Here is a 15,420-nt window from a genome sequence, read left to right on the forward strand (position 1 = left end):
TTTCTCTCCTCTTTCCCTTTCCCTTTCCCTTCCCTTTTTTTTAGGTTTGCTGGGGGGGGGGGGGGTGGGGGAGGCAAGGTTCTTTCGGCCCCCATGCTTCTCCACACGTTGTTGGCGGGATTAACCGAAAATGATCTATTTCCCCTTATTTTCTCCTTTTTGTTTTCTTCTTCCCCCTTTTCGGTCCCTTTTAGCTCTCCTTTTTTTCCTTTTCCTTCCTTCTCTTTTTGTTTAGCGGGGGCGGGGAGAGGCAAGGGCTTTTTACCCCACCCCACCCCGATCGACAACTTGGCGGGAAAATTGCAACTGATATCCGGCTCCTTCTTTTCTTTTCTTCTTCCTCAATTTTCGTTTCCTTTATCTCCTCTTATTTTCTTGATTGGGGGGGGGGAGACAACAGCCCTGGAGGCAAGGTCCTTCCTCTCCCGAACTCCTTCTTCCCCCTTTTCTTTTCTTCTTCCTCTTCTCTCTCTCTCTCTCTCTCTCTTTTTTTTTTGGGGGGGGGGAGGAACACTTTTTTTCAAAAAATAAGAATCTTTCCCCCTTTGTTTTTCCTTCTTTTTTCCCCTTCTTTTTTTTCCCGGGGGGGGGCGGGCCCCCCGCCACCCCCTGAATCCGCCACTGGGAGAATAGATATTAACTGCACACGTAGCTATATTTTGGTAAAAGGAAAAGTTTAATGCTAATCGAGGTTAGTCCCATCTGTATAATATATATTAAATTTAAATTTACATTATTTACAGAATGATGATAATAATAAAATAATGGTAAAAATAAAAATAGAATTGATAACGAAATCAATAATGATGATAATAATAATTATAATAATAACAATGTAAGATTTAGAAAGTTTTCTGTCATGACGTCGGTTCAGATTAACCATAATTTCATTTGGTCGTAAGAGGGCGTTTGTAGTTCGCCAGCCTAAAAGTCACGAAATTTGAAATGTTTTGTGGACAGTGATTCCATCAGTAATCCCCGACAATCGAGACAAGCCCAATGTTGTAATTACTATAAAGCTGTTATTTGTATAAATCAATCTTTAATTGTTTGTATGAGGCCAAAAATGGCACAAGATATAAATCTAGTTTTCTGTAATTTTAAGATGAAAAGTACGTTAAAATGTTGTCTGTGCATGTAGCACCACATATAGACAAACGTAGGATAACGTGTGTGAATGCACAATTTGTGCATATATCAGTTTGTGTTGAGGATAATCTAGATTTGTGTGTAATGAGTGATGATAATTGACATGAAACAAAGAGTATGAATTGTTTTCCTTGGTTATAAAGAATGTCAAGGGTGTAGAAGCAGATAGGAATTTAGTTCAGGAACCAAGTAAAGAGTGTAAGATAGAGGCAGGAAATAAGGCTGGTCGAGGGTTTATTTGTGTATGACGTTAACCTACAAGATAGAGAGGTATGATTTGTAAGGGTTATATTTGTAAACAAAGGTAGAATTTGAGACAGTTCATTAGAATAAGATAAATGAGGCAGTTATACAGTTTGTGTTTGCACAAGTGAGCTTTACTCACATAGTTTATTCTTGAAGTTTTCTTTACTCAGTTATACATATTAAGGTCATTTATGGCAAGCTAGTTGTGCGATACAATAGATGTTTGTTTATTCATGTGAATTTGTACACATGCTTATGATTGCTTGTTTGTTTTATTGATATTACAGATGAACTGCATTTTATGCACGTATCTCAACTTGGATGTCGTCGTCCTTTCTTTAAGCCTACTGTTGGGGTCACTTCAGCAGAATTTAACGTCACACAAAGTTCATAACAGCTTTAGCATTCGTCACCATGAGTCAAGTAGGTGTTGATGATGTCAATCCAGAGGATTCTGCAAGTCAGGTTGGGAAGAGTTCCACCACGTCATCTGGACTTAGGACCAGGGCCAAGAGGGCTGCAATAGCAGCAGAATTAGCAGTTCTCCAGGAAGAACAAGAGATAGAACTCGAAGAAATACGCCTTAACTCTTATCGTGCCATGAACACTGTTCTGTGCATGCGCTGGCGTGCCACGCACACATAATCGGGTTTCTGTTGACTTGCCATGGACACATAAACTCTCATCCGCTCGCGTGCCACGGACACATTTTCGTGCATAAGTACACAAGCTAATTGTTTATGCCTATTGTGCGATGCGCATTGCGTGCACGCATGAATGCTTACTGTATTTGTGGAGGGGGTTTATTGTTGTTTTGATTTTGCGTGCTTCATGTATACCGTTACATTGGATTTTCCTGAGAAAATTGCGATATTTTATCATCAAATTTGTCAGTTTTGATCATGGCCCCTCAGATTGTGTGCTGGAAATGAGACAACGGATTGGTTTGACAACTCACTGATAGTGCTTATTTACTTTACCAAAATTACAGATTCATGAAATGATATTGGTATCAACAGAAAGAGGGTTAAATTTCCTACAACTTTAACGTACAATTCTTTTTTATACAATATACAGATGAGATGTTATAGTGGATCAAACATAGTAACAATTTAAACTACACGCACTTGAACCAACCCTAAATTAACTTAGCACACAGGAGATTAGTAGCGGGCACAATAGGGATTAGCACTGTGGCACTGGGTGAATTGCATAGGGGCAGCTTAAGAGTTAAGCAAAGGAAGGCTAAGTTACTCTTACGTGCCAAGCTCAGCGCAGCAGAGGCAGAAGAAGACGTGTATGAGCAACACAGGAGTGGCAGTAAGGTGTCGAGTATAGGGAATAGGAGTTCCAGTCAGCAGAATGTCAAGCAGGTGCATGAAAGTGCAGAGCATGCTACGGAACATCATCATCATGTCAGCAATCATGATGTCAAGGAACCTGCGCTCCTACAAGAGACTATTCCTTTTCCAGCTCAGCAAATGGCTTCATCTCCCATTTCAGGTCAAGCTTATCAACCACGAGACGACCGAGAATTTTATCTGCAGACCCAAGTTCAGCAACAACGATGGTTGGAAGCTATCAGTCTGGCTAATGTAGAGATGATGAAGTTTGATGGGAGTCCTTTGCACTTCCATGAATTTATGATGTCGTTCGACAACTTAATTGGTCGATCTTCACTCGATAGTGGGACAAAACTTATGAAGTTATATCATTGCTGTGAAGGAGAAGTTAAGGGCATCATACAGTGCTGTATGGTCATGGAACCACTGTATGGGTACCAACGAGCCAGAGAGCTGTTGGTGGAACGCTTTGGCAGCAAGTACAAGATAGGAGAAGCCTGGATCAAACGTATAACCACTGGTCCAATCTGCCATGCGAATGACCGGAAGGGGCTGCAGAAGTTTGCAGATGAGTTGAAGATCAGCATGGAAACTCTTCGAGCAATGGATCTACTGCAGGAAATTAGTAGCCAGAGAGAGTTGCTGAAGGTGGCTGAGAGACTTCCATATTACCTTAAAGGTAGATGGTTAAAGTTGGTGAGAGACATCAGACAGCAGGAGCGTTCTCCCGATATCTCGGACATGGCAAGGTTTGTCTCCAACGCTGCTGAGGAAGCCAATGATCCTGTCTTTGGAGATCTGACAGCAACAACAAAAAGAGTTGAAACTTCAAACCCAGCTTTCAACAAGAAGAGTACAAGAAGTAACTACATGTACGCTACAGAGGTAACAGAAGTAGCAGTCAACCTGAAGTGCCTGAAGTGTAGGCAAGAACATTCCTTGTTTGGGTGCGACAGTTTTAAATCCATGGCACCCGAGATGAGATTTCAGTTTGCTCAGGACAACAGACTATGTTTCAACTGCCTGCAATCTGGACACACCAGTAGGTTTTGCAGATTGAATAGAAGATGCTCAGTACAAGGATGCCAGAGAAAACACACAAAATTTCTCCATTTTGCACAGGATGCATCTTCATCTGCAGGAAGGATGACAACGACACAGGCTCCAGTTGAAACCCAGAACAACGAAGTCCATCAAGTCCAGAATGGGTTCGTTAAGAAGTGTGTCACAGGGGCCGGAAGGTGTGTGCTTCCCATTGTTCCAGTGAGGGTTAGAGCTCAAGGAGAGAATGTATTTGTGAATACATATGCACTGTTGGATTCTGGTTCAACCAGTACATTTTGTACAGCCACTTTGGCCAGAGAACTCAATGCTACTGGAAGGAAGCAAAGTTTAAGCCTGACAACACTGGAGAAGCGTAATAGCCCCATAGAGACCTCAGTGATTAGTCTGATTGCAGACACGGGACCAGATACAGACTGTGTGAAGCTACCCTGTGTGTATACCAGAGACGCCATTAATATCAGAGACACACACATTGCCAATGTGGATGACATTTCAGGATATCATCACTTAGAAGGAATCAACCTCCCGATCATTGAACGACATGAAGTTGGACTGTTGATAGGGCAGGATTCACCTGAAGCCTTGATACCTATCGAGGTGAGACGAGGACAGCATGGCCCTTATGCTGTTAGGACCAAATTGGGTTGGTCAGTGAGTGGACCTGTAGGTTCCAGTTCAGATGGTGTACCCAAAGCTACATCTAGCTTCATTGACAGTAATGATAGACTGGAGGAACAAGTCAGCCAATTCTGGAAGATCGAAGCTACAGATGTGCTTAAGAAAGACAAGGCAATGTCAGTCAATGACAAGAAGGTAATGGAAATATGGGAGAGGGACATCCAGCGGGAAGGTGCACATTTCCAACTACCGGTGCCCTTCAGAAGGAGACCACCTAACTTGCCTGATAACAAGTGGAGTGCAGAACAGCGTTTGAAATCGTTGGCAAGGAGATTGCAAAGAGATCAAGCAATGTATGTGAAATACAAACAGGGCATAGAGGATCTCCTCAGGAAAGGCTATGCAGAGGAAGTTAGTGAGGAGACTAGGCAACCCAAGGACACCCCTGTTTGGTATTTGCCCCACCATCCAGTCTTGAATCCCCAAAAACCAGACAAGATGCGAATCGTGTTCGATTGTGCGGCCAAGCACCAAGGGGTATCTTTGAATGATGCAGTGTTACAGGGGCCGGACCTTATCAACAATTTGATGGGAGTTTTGCTTAGATTCCGCCAGCAACCAGTAGCACTCATGTCAGATATAGAGGCAATGTTCCACCAAGTGAGGGTACCTCCAGAAGATCGAGACATGTTGAGATTCTTGTGGTGGAAGGACGGAGACTTCAACAAGGAACCGCTGGTCTACCGGATGTGCGTCCACCTCTTCGGAGGTACGTGGAGCCCAAGTGTGTGCAGCCATGCACTTCGTCAGACAGCAAGAAACGGTGATGGTAATGGTAAAGTGGAAGCATCTAAGGCCATTCTCGAGAACTTCTATGTGGACGACTGCCTGGTGTCAGTTGAGAATGAAGAAACAGCGGTGAAACTTGCTGCGGACTTGATGGTCTTGCTCAGTGAAGGAGGCTTCAGATTAACCAAATGGGTCAGTAACAACCCATTTGTCCTGCAATCCATACCAGAAGAAGAGAGAGCTAAAGATGTGAGGGGTCTGGATCTCAATCATGATGCTCTTCCAGTCGAGAGAGCACTTGGAATCAGCTGGGATGTAGAAACTGATTGTTTGCTGTACAAATTTAGACCCAAGGACAAACCCCAAACCAGGAGGGGTATCTTGAGTGTTGTATCTTCCATCTACGACCCTCTCGGTTACGCCAGTCCTTTCATCCTAAAGGCTAAGATGATCTTGCAGGAACTAACCAGACTTAAACTTGCATGGGATGAGGAGATTCCAAGCAAGGAAATAGAGAGATGGAATGAATGGTTACAGGAACTACCCAAGATGACTGAATTCCAGGTCAACAGATGCATCAAACCACATGACTTTGGCAAGGTAGCAGAGTATAAGCTACATCACTTTGCAGATGCTTCAGAGAAAGCCTATGGAGTCGTTTCCTACCTGCGGATGAAGGATGTTGAGGGTCAGGTGCACTGCAGCATACTATTTGCAAGGTCACGTCTTGCACCCCTGAAGAGGATGACAATCCCACGGCTTGAACTGATGGCGGCTACACTCTCTGTCACTATAGACAGTATGATACAACGGGAACTGGATCTGCCGCTCCAAGAGTCAGTGTTTTGGACTGACAGTTCAATAGTACTTCATTATGTGAAGAATGAGGATAAACGTTTCCATACGTTTGTAGCAAACAGAATTACAACCATTCATGAGGGATCTGAACCAAGGCAGTGGCGACATGTTAACACTGATGTCAATCCAGCCGATGATGCCTCGCGTGGACTGACAGCTGAGGAATTGACTGGACGATGGAAAGAAGGGCCAAAATTTTTGTGGTCAGAAGAATGCGATTGGCCTAAAAGCTTGACAGTGAATGAGTCTAGCTTAGAGCATGACCCAGAGGTAAAGCAAGACAAGACTGGAGTGTTTGCTGCAGCCGAATCTGAAGTCAAGGCGACAGATAGACTCCTTGAAAGTTACTCGTCCTGGTTCCGGCTGAAGAAAGGTATTGCATGGATCCTGAAGGTCAAGGAGTGCTTGAGAAGAAAGGCACGCAAAGATATGAATTTACTGGATATGAAGCAGCCAGTAACAGTTGATGAGATGACTGTAGCTGAAGAAGCAATTGTCAGATACGTTCAGCAACAGACCTATGCTGAGGAGTACAGAGTCTTACAGCAAAATAAGACTACACAACGGTCACCCACTCGAATAGCAAAATCCAGCCCACTATCTAAATTGAGCGTGAAACTCACAGACGAAGGATTGATATGTGTTGGAGGAAGACTACACAATGCACCACTAGAAGAGCAGACAAAACACCCAGTGATTTTGCCTTCCAAGCATCATGTAGTACAGCTTTTGGTGAGACATTACCACATTATGTGTGGTCACTCAGGGAAGGAGTATGTGCTATCCCTACTCAGACAACGATTTTGGATAATCAGAGGGAGGTTAGCAGTTCGTCATGTACTACACAAGTGTTTCACATGTAAACGTCAACGTGCAAAACCAGTGGAACAGAAGATGGCAGATTTGCCGGCAGATAGAGTGGTACCAGAAAAACCTCCATTCAGTAACGTGGGAGTTGACTGCTTTGGCCCATACATGGTGAGACAAGGAAGGAGCTCTGTGAAGAGATATGGATGTATATTCACTTGTCTGGTTATAAGAGCAATACACATAGAGGTACTGCATTCATTGGAGACGGATTCATTTCTGAATGCCCTTCAGAGATTTATTTCACGCAGAGGACAACCAGAGATTATCAGATCCGACAATGGTACAAATTTCATAGGTGCTGAACGTGAACTGAGGGAGGGATTGAAACGATGGAACCAGGAGAAGATCCACGATAATCTCCTTCAACAAGGAATTGATTGGAAATTCAATCCACCGAGAGCATCCCATATGGGTGGATCATGGGAAAGACAAATCAGAACTACGAGAAAGGTCTTGAATGCAGTCATGAAGCAGCAGGTTCTGAATGATGAGGGCTTAACGACTCTTATGTGTCTAGTAGAGGCAATTATCAATGGGCGTCCACTCACCATAACATCTGATGACGCAAGGGATGCAGAGCCTCTCACACCAAATCATCTGCTGCTCCTGAGGTCAAAAAATTCTCTACCACCTGATGTGTTCCAGAAACATGATCTGTATGGACGTCGACGCTGGCGGCAGATTCAATACCTGGCAGACTTATTTTGGCGCAGGTGGGTGAAGGAATACCTACCTTCCTTACAACAGCGGCAGAAGTGGCTGAAAGAGACGAGAAATCTGGAGGAAGGTGACATCGTGCTGATTATCGACAATCTGCCGAGGAACAAGTGGTTGACGGGAAGAGTAATCGAAACCTATCCTGGGAAGGACAAGCTCGTCCGATCGGTGAAGCTGAAACATAGCACCGGTATCCTAGTCAGGCCTGTGCAGAAACTATGTCTTTTGGAAGAAGCAGATAGCGTATTGGTGAACCACAGCGACTAATTGGAGCATTCATTTCTTATGTGAGATAATTATATTGATGCACGGTGAATTAAACGTGCGAGGTGAGAGCCTAGCGCCGCCTCTTGTGAATTTTTGTGTCGCAATTTTCCTGATCCGTGACGAGCGTAAGATCCTGATCATCATGTTTCAGTTTTGGAAGAAGCAAAGAGCGTAAATTGGTGAACCGTGGAGAGCGATCTCAATTTAAATGGATCCACAGCGAAGAACGACTAAATTGGAGCATTAGTTTCTTATGTGAGATAATTATATTTGATGCACGATGAATTAAACGTGCGAGGTGAGAGCCTAGCGCCGCCTCTTGTGAATTTTTATGTCGCGATTATCCTGATCCGTGACAAGCGAAAGATCCTGATCATCATATTCAAGTTAGACTGACGTCGACGCAAGACAGAACTCGTTTACAGCAACAAACTTGTTTAAGCGCAAGAAATTGATAAAAACAGTCCTCAGACTTTATACAAGACTATTTGCGGTAACATTGTGCCCTTGAGGTAAATCGGGCACGTTATATTTGAGGACAGTGGACTCTACTCTTGAAGAGTAATAAACATTTCAGCCTTGTTATAGACTATGTCATATTATGTTTATTAGTCAATACTTGAAGAAAGACTATAATGGACTTCAGAATACATGTATTCATTTCAGTATTGAACTGAGACTATTGCTGAAAGATTTTTTTGTTCGAACGATATTCATACGTAATTTCTTACATGTTTTTTCCTAAGAGCAGGAGTTAAATATTTGACCACTACAAATGAGAATCATTTGTCATGATAACATGTTATTTGGTCAATGCATGAGCATACAAATATGTAGTGTCTAGTTCAAGTTGAAACTTTAAAGAACCGAATTGTGTTGATATTTGATGCATAGACCCAAAAGAGGATATTTGATATGAAGGGGATAGTTGAACTAAAGTTTTGTATACCGGAAGTAAATTGACAATTTACTCAAGATTGCGAATGATGAGAAAGTTTAATCACAGAAGCACCATTTTCTGAATTTGAAAATCATTTTTTGTGTGTAACCCTGTTGTACTTAGTGGTGGGCTACTGAATTTTGCTTGAAAACTCACAAAAAAGGGGGTTTAGTTTCAAGAATCGAGTACTGAAATACACAGTTCTGAGTAGTTAGCAGCTCTAGTGCATAGAGGTACATGCAGAATCATTATGTTTGAGCTGATATATTTCGTATTTTCCTTTGGTAATTCACTAGATAACTCAAAGTGTGTAAGGAATGTCAAGGACTTTAACAATCCTTGTTATTGTTATTTGCTACAGAGTGTCAACAATTGTGTTGAGATTTAGTTAATGTGTACTCTATTAAGGCAACTGATCGTTTTGCCCAATGTTACTTTAATTGACCTATGTTACTTTAATTGACCTGTCGGTATACATTTTTAGACGACAAGTGTTTGTTGTGTATAGGCTATAAATTCACCCTAAAGGCATTTACTGTAATGTACTACATTGTGTAAATGAAATTAATGGAATGTGCTATGCAGAGTTGAGTGTAAATTCTGAATGTTTAGTTGTGTTTTATTAACAGAAAGGTTAGACAATTTGAATGGAAGTTGAAGTTATTTGGATAAATGCTTTGCTGTGGCTACGCATTTAAGGGGCCGGGATGTAAGATTTAGAAAGTTTTCTGTCATGACGTCGGTTCAGATTAACCATAATTTCATTTGGTCGTAAGAGGGCGTTTGTAGTTCGCCAGCCTAAAAGTCACGAAATTTGAAATGTTTTGTGGACAGTGATTCCATCAGTAATCCCCGACAATCGAGACAAGCCCAATGTTGTAATTACTATAAAGCTGTTATTTGTATAAATCAATCTTTAATTGTTTGTATGAGGCCAAAAATGGCACAAGATATAAATCTAGTTTTCTGTAATTTTAAGATGAAAAGTACGTTAAAATGTTGTCTGTGCATGTAGCACCACATATAGACAAACGTAGGATAACGTGTGTGAATGCACAATTTGTGCATATATCAGTTTGTGTTGAGGATAATCTAGATTTGTGTGTAATGAGTGATGATAATTGACATGAAACAAAGAGTATGAATTGTTTTCCTTGGTTATAAAGAATGTCAAGGGTGTAGAAGCAGATAGGAATTTAGTTCAGGAACCAAGTAAAGAGTGTAAGATAGAGGCAGGAAATAAGGCTGGTCGAGGGTTTATTTGTGTATGACGTTAACCTACAAGATAGAGAGGTATGATTTGTAAGGGTTATATTTGTAAACAAAGGTAGAATTTGAGACAGTTCATTAGAATAAGATAAATGAGGCAGTTATACAGTTTGTGTTTGCACAAGTGAGCTTTACTCACATAGTTTATTCTTGAAGTTTTCTTTACTCAGTTATACATATTAAGGTCATTTATGGCAAGCTAGTTGTGCGATACAATAGATGTTTGTTTATTCATGTGAATTTGTACACATGCTTATGATTGCTTGTTTGTTTTATTGATATTACAGATGAACTGCATTTTATGCACGTATCTCAACTTGGATGTCGTCGTCCTTTCTTTAAGCCTACTGTTGGGGTCACTTCAGCAGAATTTAACGTCACAAACAATATTACTACTACTACTAATAATAATAATAACAACAACAATAATAATTTGATTGCAGGTCCTCATAATGCTGTTGAGGATACAATAATAATAATTATAATAATAACAATATTACTACTACTACTAATAATAATAATAACAACAACAATAATAATTTGATTGCAGGTCCTCATAAGGATGTTAAAAAACTGTTATTATTAAATGTTTAGCAAAATAAACCTATTTTGTTCTTTTAAAAAAAATTTAAAAAAATGAACAAAGACAGCATTGACCTCTGGACTGACCTGTGAGATGTGGTGTGGTACATACACCCACAGTATTGTTCCTAGACTTTGTGTGGCAGTTGCGATACAAGTGGGTGGGAAAGTTGACAGACGTAAGCACTTGTTGTACAGGTTGCCCATTTCTTTCAACCATGGAGCAACGTTGTTGACTGAACTGCTCGCAACTCCGAGTTGACACTGCATGTCCTTTATGGCGAAAAAGGCAAAGTACAATTTGATGATAAATTTTTTGAATATGCAGTGTCCATTTAATTTCTGATGAGTTCTACAAGTACATCCAATCACTAGATAACACGACCGCAACGACTTTCAAGAAATGAACTCAAGGGCCATTTATATTCCTTATTGAACTGCCGCTTAACGAAATCAATTTGTTCACGCATCGGTAGGTAAGGCCAGCGCTTTTCAACCGGGGTGCCGCAGGACATCTTTAGGAGTGCCGCGAGAGAAATTAATTAAACATATATTTTGGGATCCATTATGAAATAAACATCAATTTCGTGAAGAAAAAATATTAAAAACCGCTACGAATTTTCCTAAAGAATTTTTGTTTTAAAGACAATTTAATATATTTGTTTTCCTCGCTCGCAAAATTTCGAAATATTATGACTTTAGGCAGTGCAACATTCTGAAATTATCTGCTATTCTTACTGTGACCTATAATACCTAAGCACTTTCCATTTTTTCATTTGCAATATGTTAATACATGTACTGAACTCATGTCACACTTGTGATTAGCACACTGCCAAGACTCCAATTTTAATACTTTGTAATACTCATTATACCTACTGAATTGAATTTGTGTTCGTATACATTTTGTACACTGCACTTTACGTGATGGAAAATGAAACTTTTGGAAAAAGCAAAAGGGTGCCGCGACTATCAAAACATTGAAAAACGCTGGGTTAGCCTTTGGAAATTGCCTGATCTTGAGGAAGGTTTTTGCGATCGGATTATCTGTAAATATAAAAATCATTAAAAATGAAGTAAAATTATAAAATAAACGGAGCATTGCTTTGGTATTAACGGGAGTCGCTCATCATAGAGTATTTCACTCTTAAAGATGAAGTTGAGTTCTGGTCATGTGATTGCATTGTGAAACAAACGGTGTGGAACCGACCAGAAAAGGTTGATCATCTAGCATATAAGGATTTGTGTGTATTGCAAGGTTCTGGAATCATCAAAATGATAAGAAATTTGGCCAAGTCTTGGTAAAGTTACAAACACTTGCACAGAAAGATGTATATGGGACTACACGAACACGTGGCGTAAAAAGCCGGCCCCCGATTTTTATGATGTTACATGCATATTTAGAATATGAAGGCATTTGAAGAGCCATGCTTTTCAGGGAACATGTCTTAACTGATGTTCTTCCACACTTGCATAATAAGAATGAGTAATGCTCACAAATTATTTTTCACCTCTTCCCAGAACTCAACCTTCTCTTTAATATTTGGAAATTACATTCTGCTAGATACTATATTAAAAATATCAGCTTCAAATACAAAAAGATAGATAGATGAAATATCAATTACACTTCGAAATTATTATTATTATTATTATTATTATTTTTTTTTTTTTTTTTTTTTTTTTTTTTGGGGGGGGGGGGGTATATGTTTTCTAAAGATATGCAGATTATTTTGTTTGTTTGTGAAAGGTTACTCTGCTTCCTAGTAATCATTTAACATGCTCGAATAGAATACGGATGATATTTGGCAAAGGTTCATAATTTTGTATATAAAATGGAAATGATTTTTTTTTTCATAAATATGCACTAAAATAATCATAACAAATATCAAAACGAAAATTCCTTAACAATAAATACAATTAGCCTACATAAATAATAAATCAATTATAGGTAAAAACTCAAAGCGAAAATAGTTTGGCTTACAATAATGCAAAACACATTTGACATCATGCACATGAATTTGATTACTAGTTACCTTATGTCTTCCTTTTATCTTCTCTCTCTATAAGACGTAAATAGTATATGATAACAGTACTATATACAAAATTGTCATTGTCTACTGTAATCTTAGAATTTTTAAAGACATAAACAAAGTTCAAAGTTCTTACCAAGTAGCAGGCATCTGGTGAAAATTAAGAAGGAAGACTCTCGTAGCAACATGTTGGGAATGAATCGAGGTATATCCGCGATCATCAGTCGTTCGATATGATCTATTCGACTCAGCAGGATGTAAGCGCAGTTATATAGAGACGGAACGCATCATTTTAATCATTGCTGCTTTTCCTACATGCATCGGCGTAGCAGGGGACCAGTGATGCACGGAGTGCTGCCAACATGAAGCGGCAAACCAGGGTATCGATAAAGATCGATAATTTTTCTCTTCGTCCCTCCCTCCCTCCTTCCCTCCCCCTCTCCTCATGCTTTCTCCTCTCTCTCTCTCTCTCTCTCACTCCCTCCCTTCCTCTCCCCCAATCTCTCTCTTTCTTTCTCCCTCCCTCTTCCCCTCTATCTCCACCTCTTATTCCCTCATCTCTCTCTCTCTCTCTCTCTCTCTAACTATCTTTTATTTTCTCTTTTTTTCTTCATCATACGATAGGGGTTGTGCCCCGTAGCCCCCTGCAGCTATGCTACTATCTCATTTGTTAACACAACTTGTAATTTCTTTTGTGACGATGTCACTTTTATACTTCCACTTGCTTCGCTCTCGTCCGCTCGTTGTTACTTGAAATCTAATTGATTTTGAAACAAAGCGTGGACAGAATTACTTTTCCATTTTACGATAGGAACAATCTATATATATTTTTTATTCATACGACACCAAGTTATACAAAGGACATGAGTTGTAATATGTTACATCAGAACAAATCGCCCCCCCCCCCCCACGTCTGCCAGGCAGCAAATTGCAATTTCATTGTCCATATTGTGTTAAAAATATCAAATTTGGTACGCACGTAGAAAAATAATTGCACTCAAATAATTATTGACAAAGAATTGACTTCACAAAGGAACACTGATTTTTACTTGGTATTTTATTCATAGGATGCGGAGTAGACATATCATTTATTAACGACGTGCAGGAATATGTGAGGAAGAGAGGAACGTTCAAATAATTGAACTCTCCATTTAAAAAAAATTGGTTTGATAAAAGAATCAATCATCCTTTCAAATCGTATAACTGTCTTGTTATTTCCCTGATATCTTCTCCCAAACAAATTAGCGTAAAGAAGTAAGGCTGTAAAATAGGTTATGTCGTGATTTTGAAAGCTATTAATTCAAATCATTTGTATAGCTGTATTTTCACCAGAGGGCGTCATAATAAATTACCATCCATGCACGTATTTCTTTACACAGCTGTTTAGACACTTCAGTCAAATATACTGTGCGAACAATTAGAGACAGACAGCGTGTCCACACACAAAACAATTTATCCCGAAGCTCTATAACGAAACGTCGTATAAAGAATCATCGTATAAATTTCAGAGTGTCCACACACAAGACACGTCGTATAAATAATCATCGTATAAATTCCAGGATGTCCACACACAGAAGAAAGTAATCCTGAAACTCTACAGTAAAATGTCGTCTAGGTGCGCAGTTTGCTACTGCGGTCATGAAATGGAAGCGGAAATGAGAGGTCAGGTCTCCTTTCGCGCGAGGTCGTGTTAAGCCCAGCCCAGTTAGTTACACTAGTTACACTAGTTACGTCCACACACAACACCTTCCGTGATTAGGCGTGATTCTTTATTGAGTTCTAGTTCGAAACGATGCCCTAACCTGCGTTTCGTTATATGACGTTTCGTTATACGACGTATCGTTAGTGAGCGTCCACACACACAATTTCATCGTAAAACTATCGCGAAACTGTATAACTATCGCGAAACGGTATCACGCCTAATCACGGAAAATGTTGTGTGTGGACAGGGAGAGAGACTACCATTTGACCTTCCGCAGTATTTTTGGAATCGCTAGAGGCGAGCTGTACATAGACTTTGATTACTTATTGTTTTGCCTCACTACTAAGTCTAAAGATAGAACAGAATAAATGCTGATACTCGAGCCCAATACTCCAAGATTGTATTACGCTATCCTTACCGATTGAGCCATCGATGAATTGATAAAAGCTAGGTTGCACACTCTAAAAAAATCAAATGCTAATTTTGGCACCTCAAGATTTGGAGGCAGCACCTGTAAGGGCACGCATAGGGACTGCCCAAATTGTGCTAAAGTAGCACTTGTACACGTGCTATAATTCAACTCCAGTCCAAGTGCTACTTTAAACACTTTAAGTGTAAGCCTTTTTACACTTCTAGTGCGGACGGACGGACCCCATGCGTGTTGCCAAAATGTCCTTTTCGTAACAAAAGAAAAAGGTCGACCCGTATTGACTTTACACACCGGACTTTTGCTGAAAAGGGGGGGGGGTGCTGAAAAAGGCTCGTATACAAAAGAAAAAGGTCGAGCCGTATTGACTTTACACACCGGACTTTTGCTGAAAAGGGGGGGGGGGGGTCGGTTGGAACACGCATATGCGTACCCTAAATAACACTGAGTAGGGGGGGGGGGGGCGGGGATACAACATTAAAGCTCAATGGTATCATCGTGCACAAGCAGAATTATTAGGCAATGAAAAGAATACCTTCTCAGACCCCCGC

General features: G+C 40.3%; 1 protein-coding gene across 2 annotated transcripts; it reads left to right on the forward strand.

Annotated features, from left to right (window-relative positions):
- Positions 1–837: 837 nt before the first annotated feature.
- Positions 838–9,691, forward strand: LOC115923080. Of its 2 annotated transcripts, XM_030983280.1 has the most exons (3): positions 838–1,004; positions 1,683–1,978; positions 2,626–9,691. In XM_030983280.1, the coding sequence occupies exons 2-3, from the start codon at positions 1,810–1,812 to the stop codon at positions 7,920–7,922; spliced, it is 5,466 nt and encodes a 1,821-aa protein (XP_030839140.1). In that variant the 5' UTR covers positions 838–1,004; positions 1,683–1,809; the 3' UTR covers positions 7,923–9,691. The 2 variants fall into 2 exon arrangements, with proteins under 2 accessions (XP_030839140.1, XP_030839139.1); XM_030983279.1 differs by lacking the exon at positions 838–1,004 and having other exon boundaries at positions 1,016–1,978.
- The last annotated feature ends 5,729 nt before the right edge of the window (positions 9,692–15,420 follow it).

The sequence above is a fragment of the Strongylocentrotus purpuratus genome, unplaced genomic scaffold (genome assembly GCF_000002235.5).
Source record: "Strongylocentrotus purpuratus isolate Spur 01 unplaced genomic scaffold, Spur_5.0 spur5_scaffold_13, whole genome shotgun sequence".
NCBI lineage: Eukaryota > Metazoa > Echinodermata > Echinoidea > Camarodonta > Strongylocentrotidae > Strongylocentrotus > Strongylocentrotus purpuratus.

Excerpts from the sequence above, each read along its gene's own strand:
- LOC115923080 (XM_030983280.1), top strand. The coding sequence starts at position 1,810 with ATGAGTCAAGTAGGTGTTGATGATGTCAATCCAGAGGATTCTGCAAGT. Across the intron at positions 1,979-2,625 it reads AGAACTCGAAGAAATACGCC|TTAAGCAAAGGAAGGCTAAG; the intron begins TTAACTCTTATC and ends GCAGCTTAAGAG.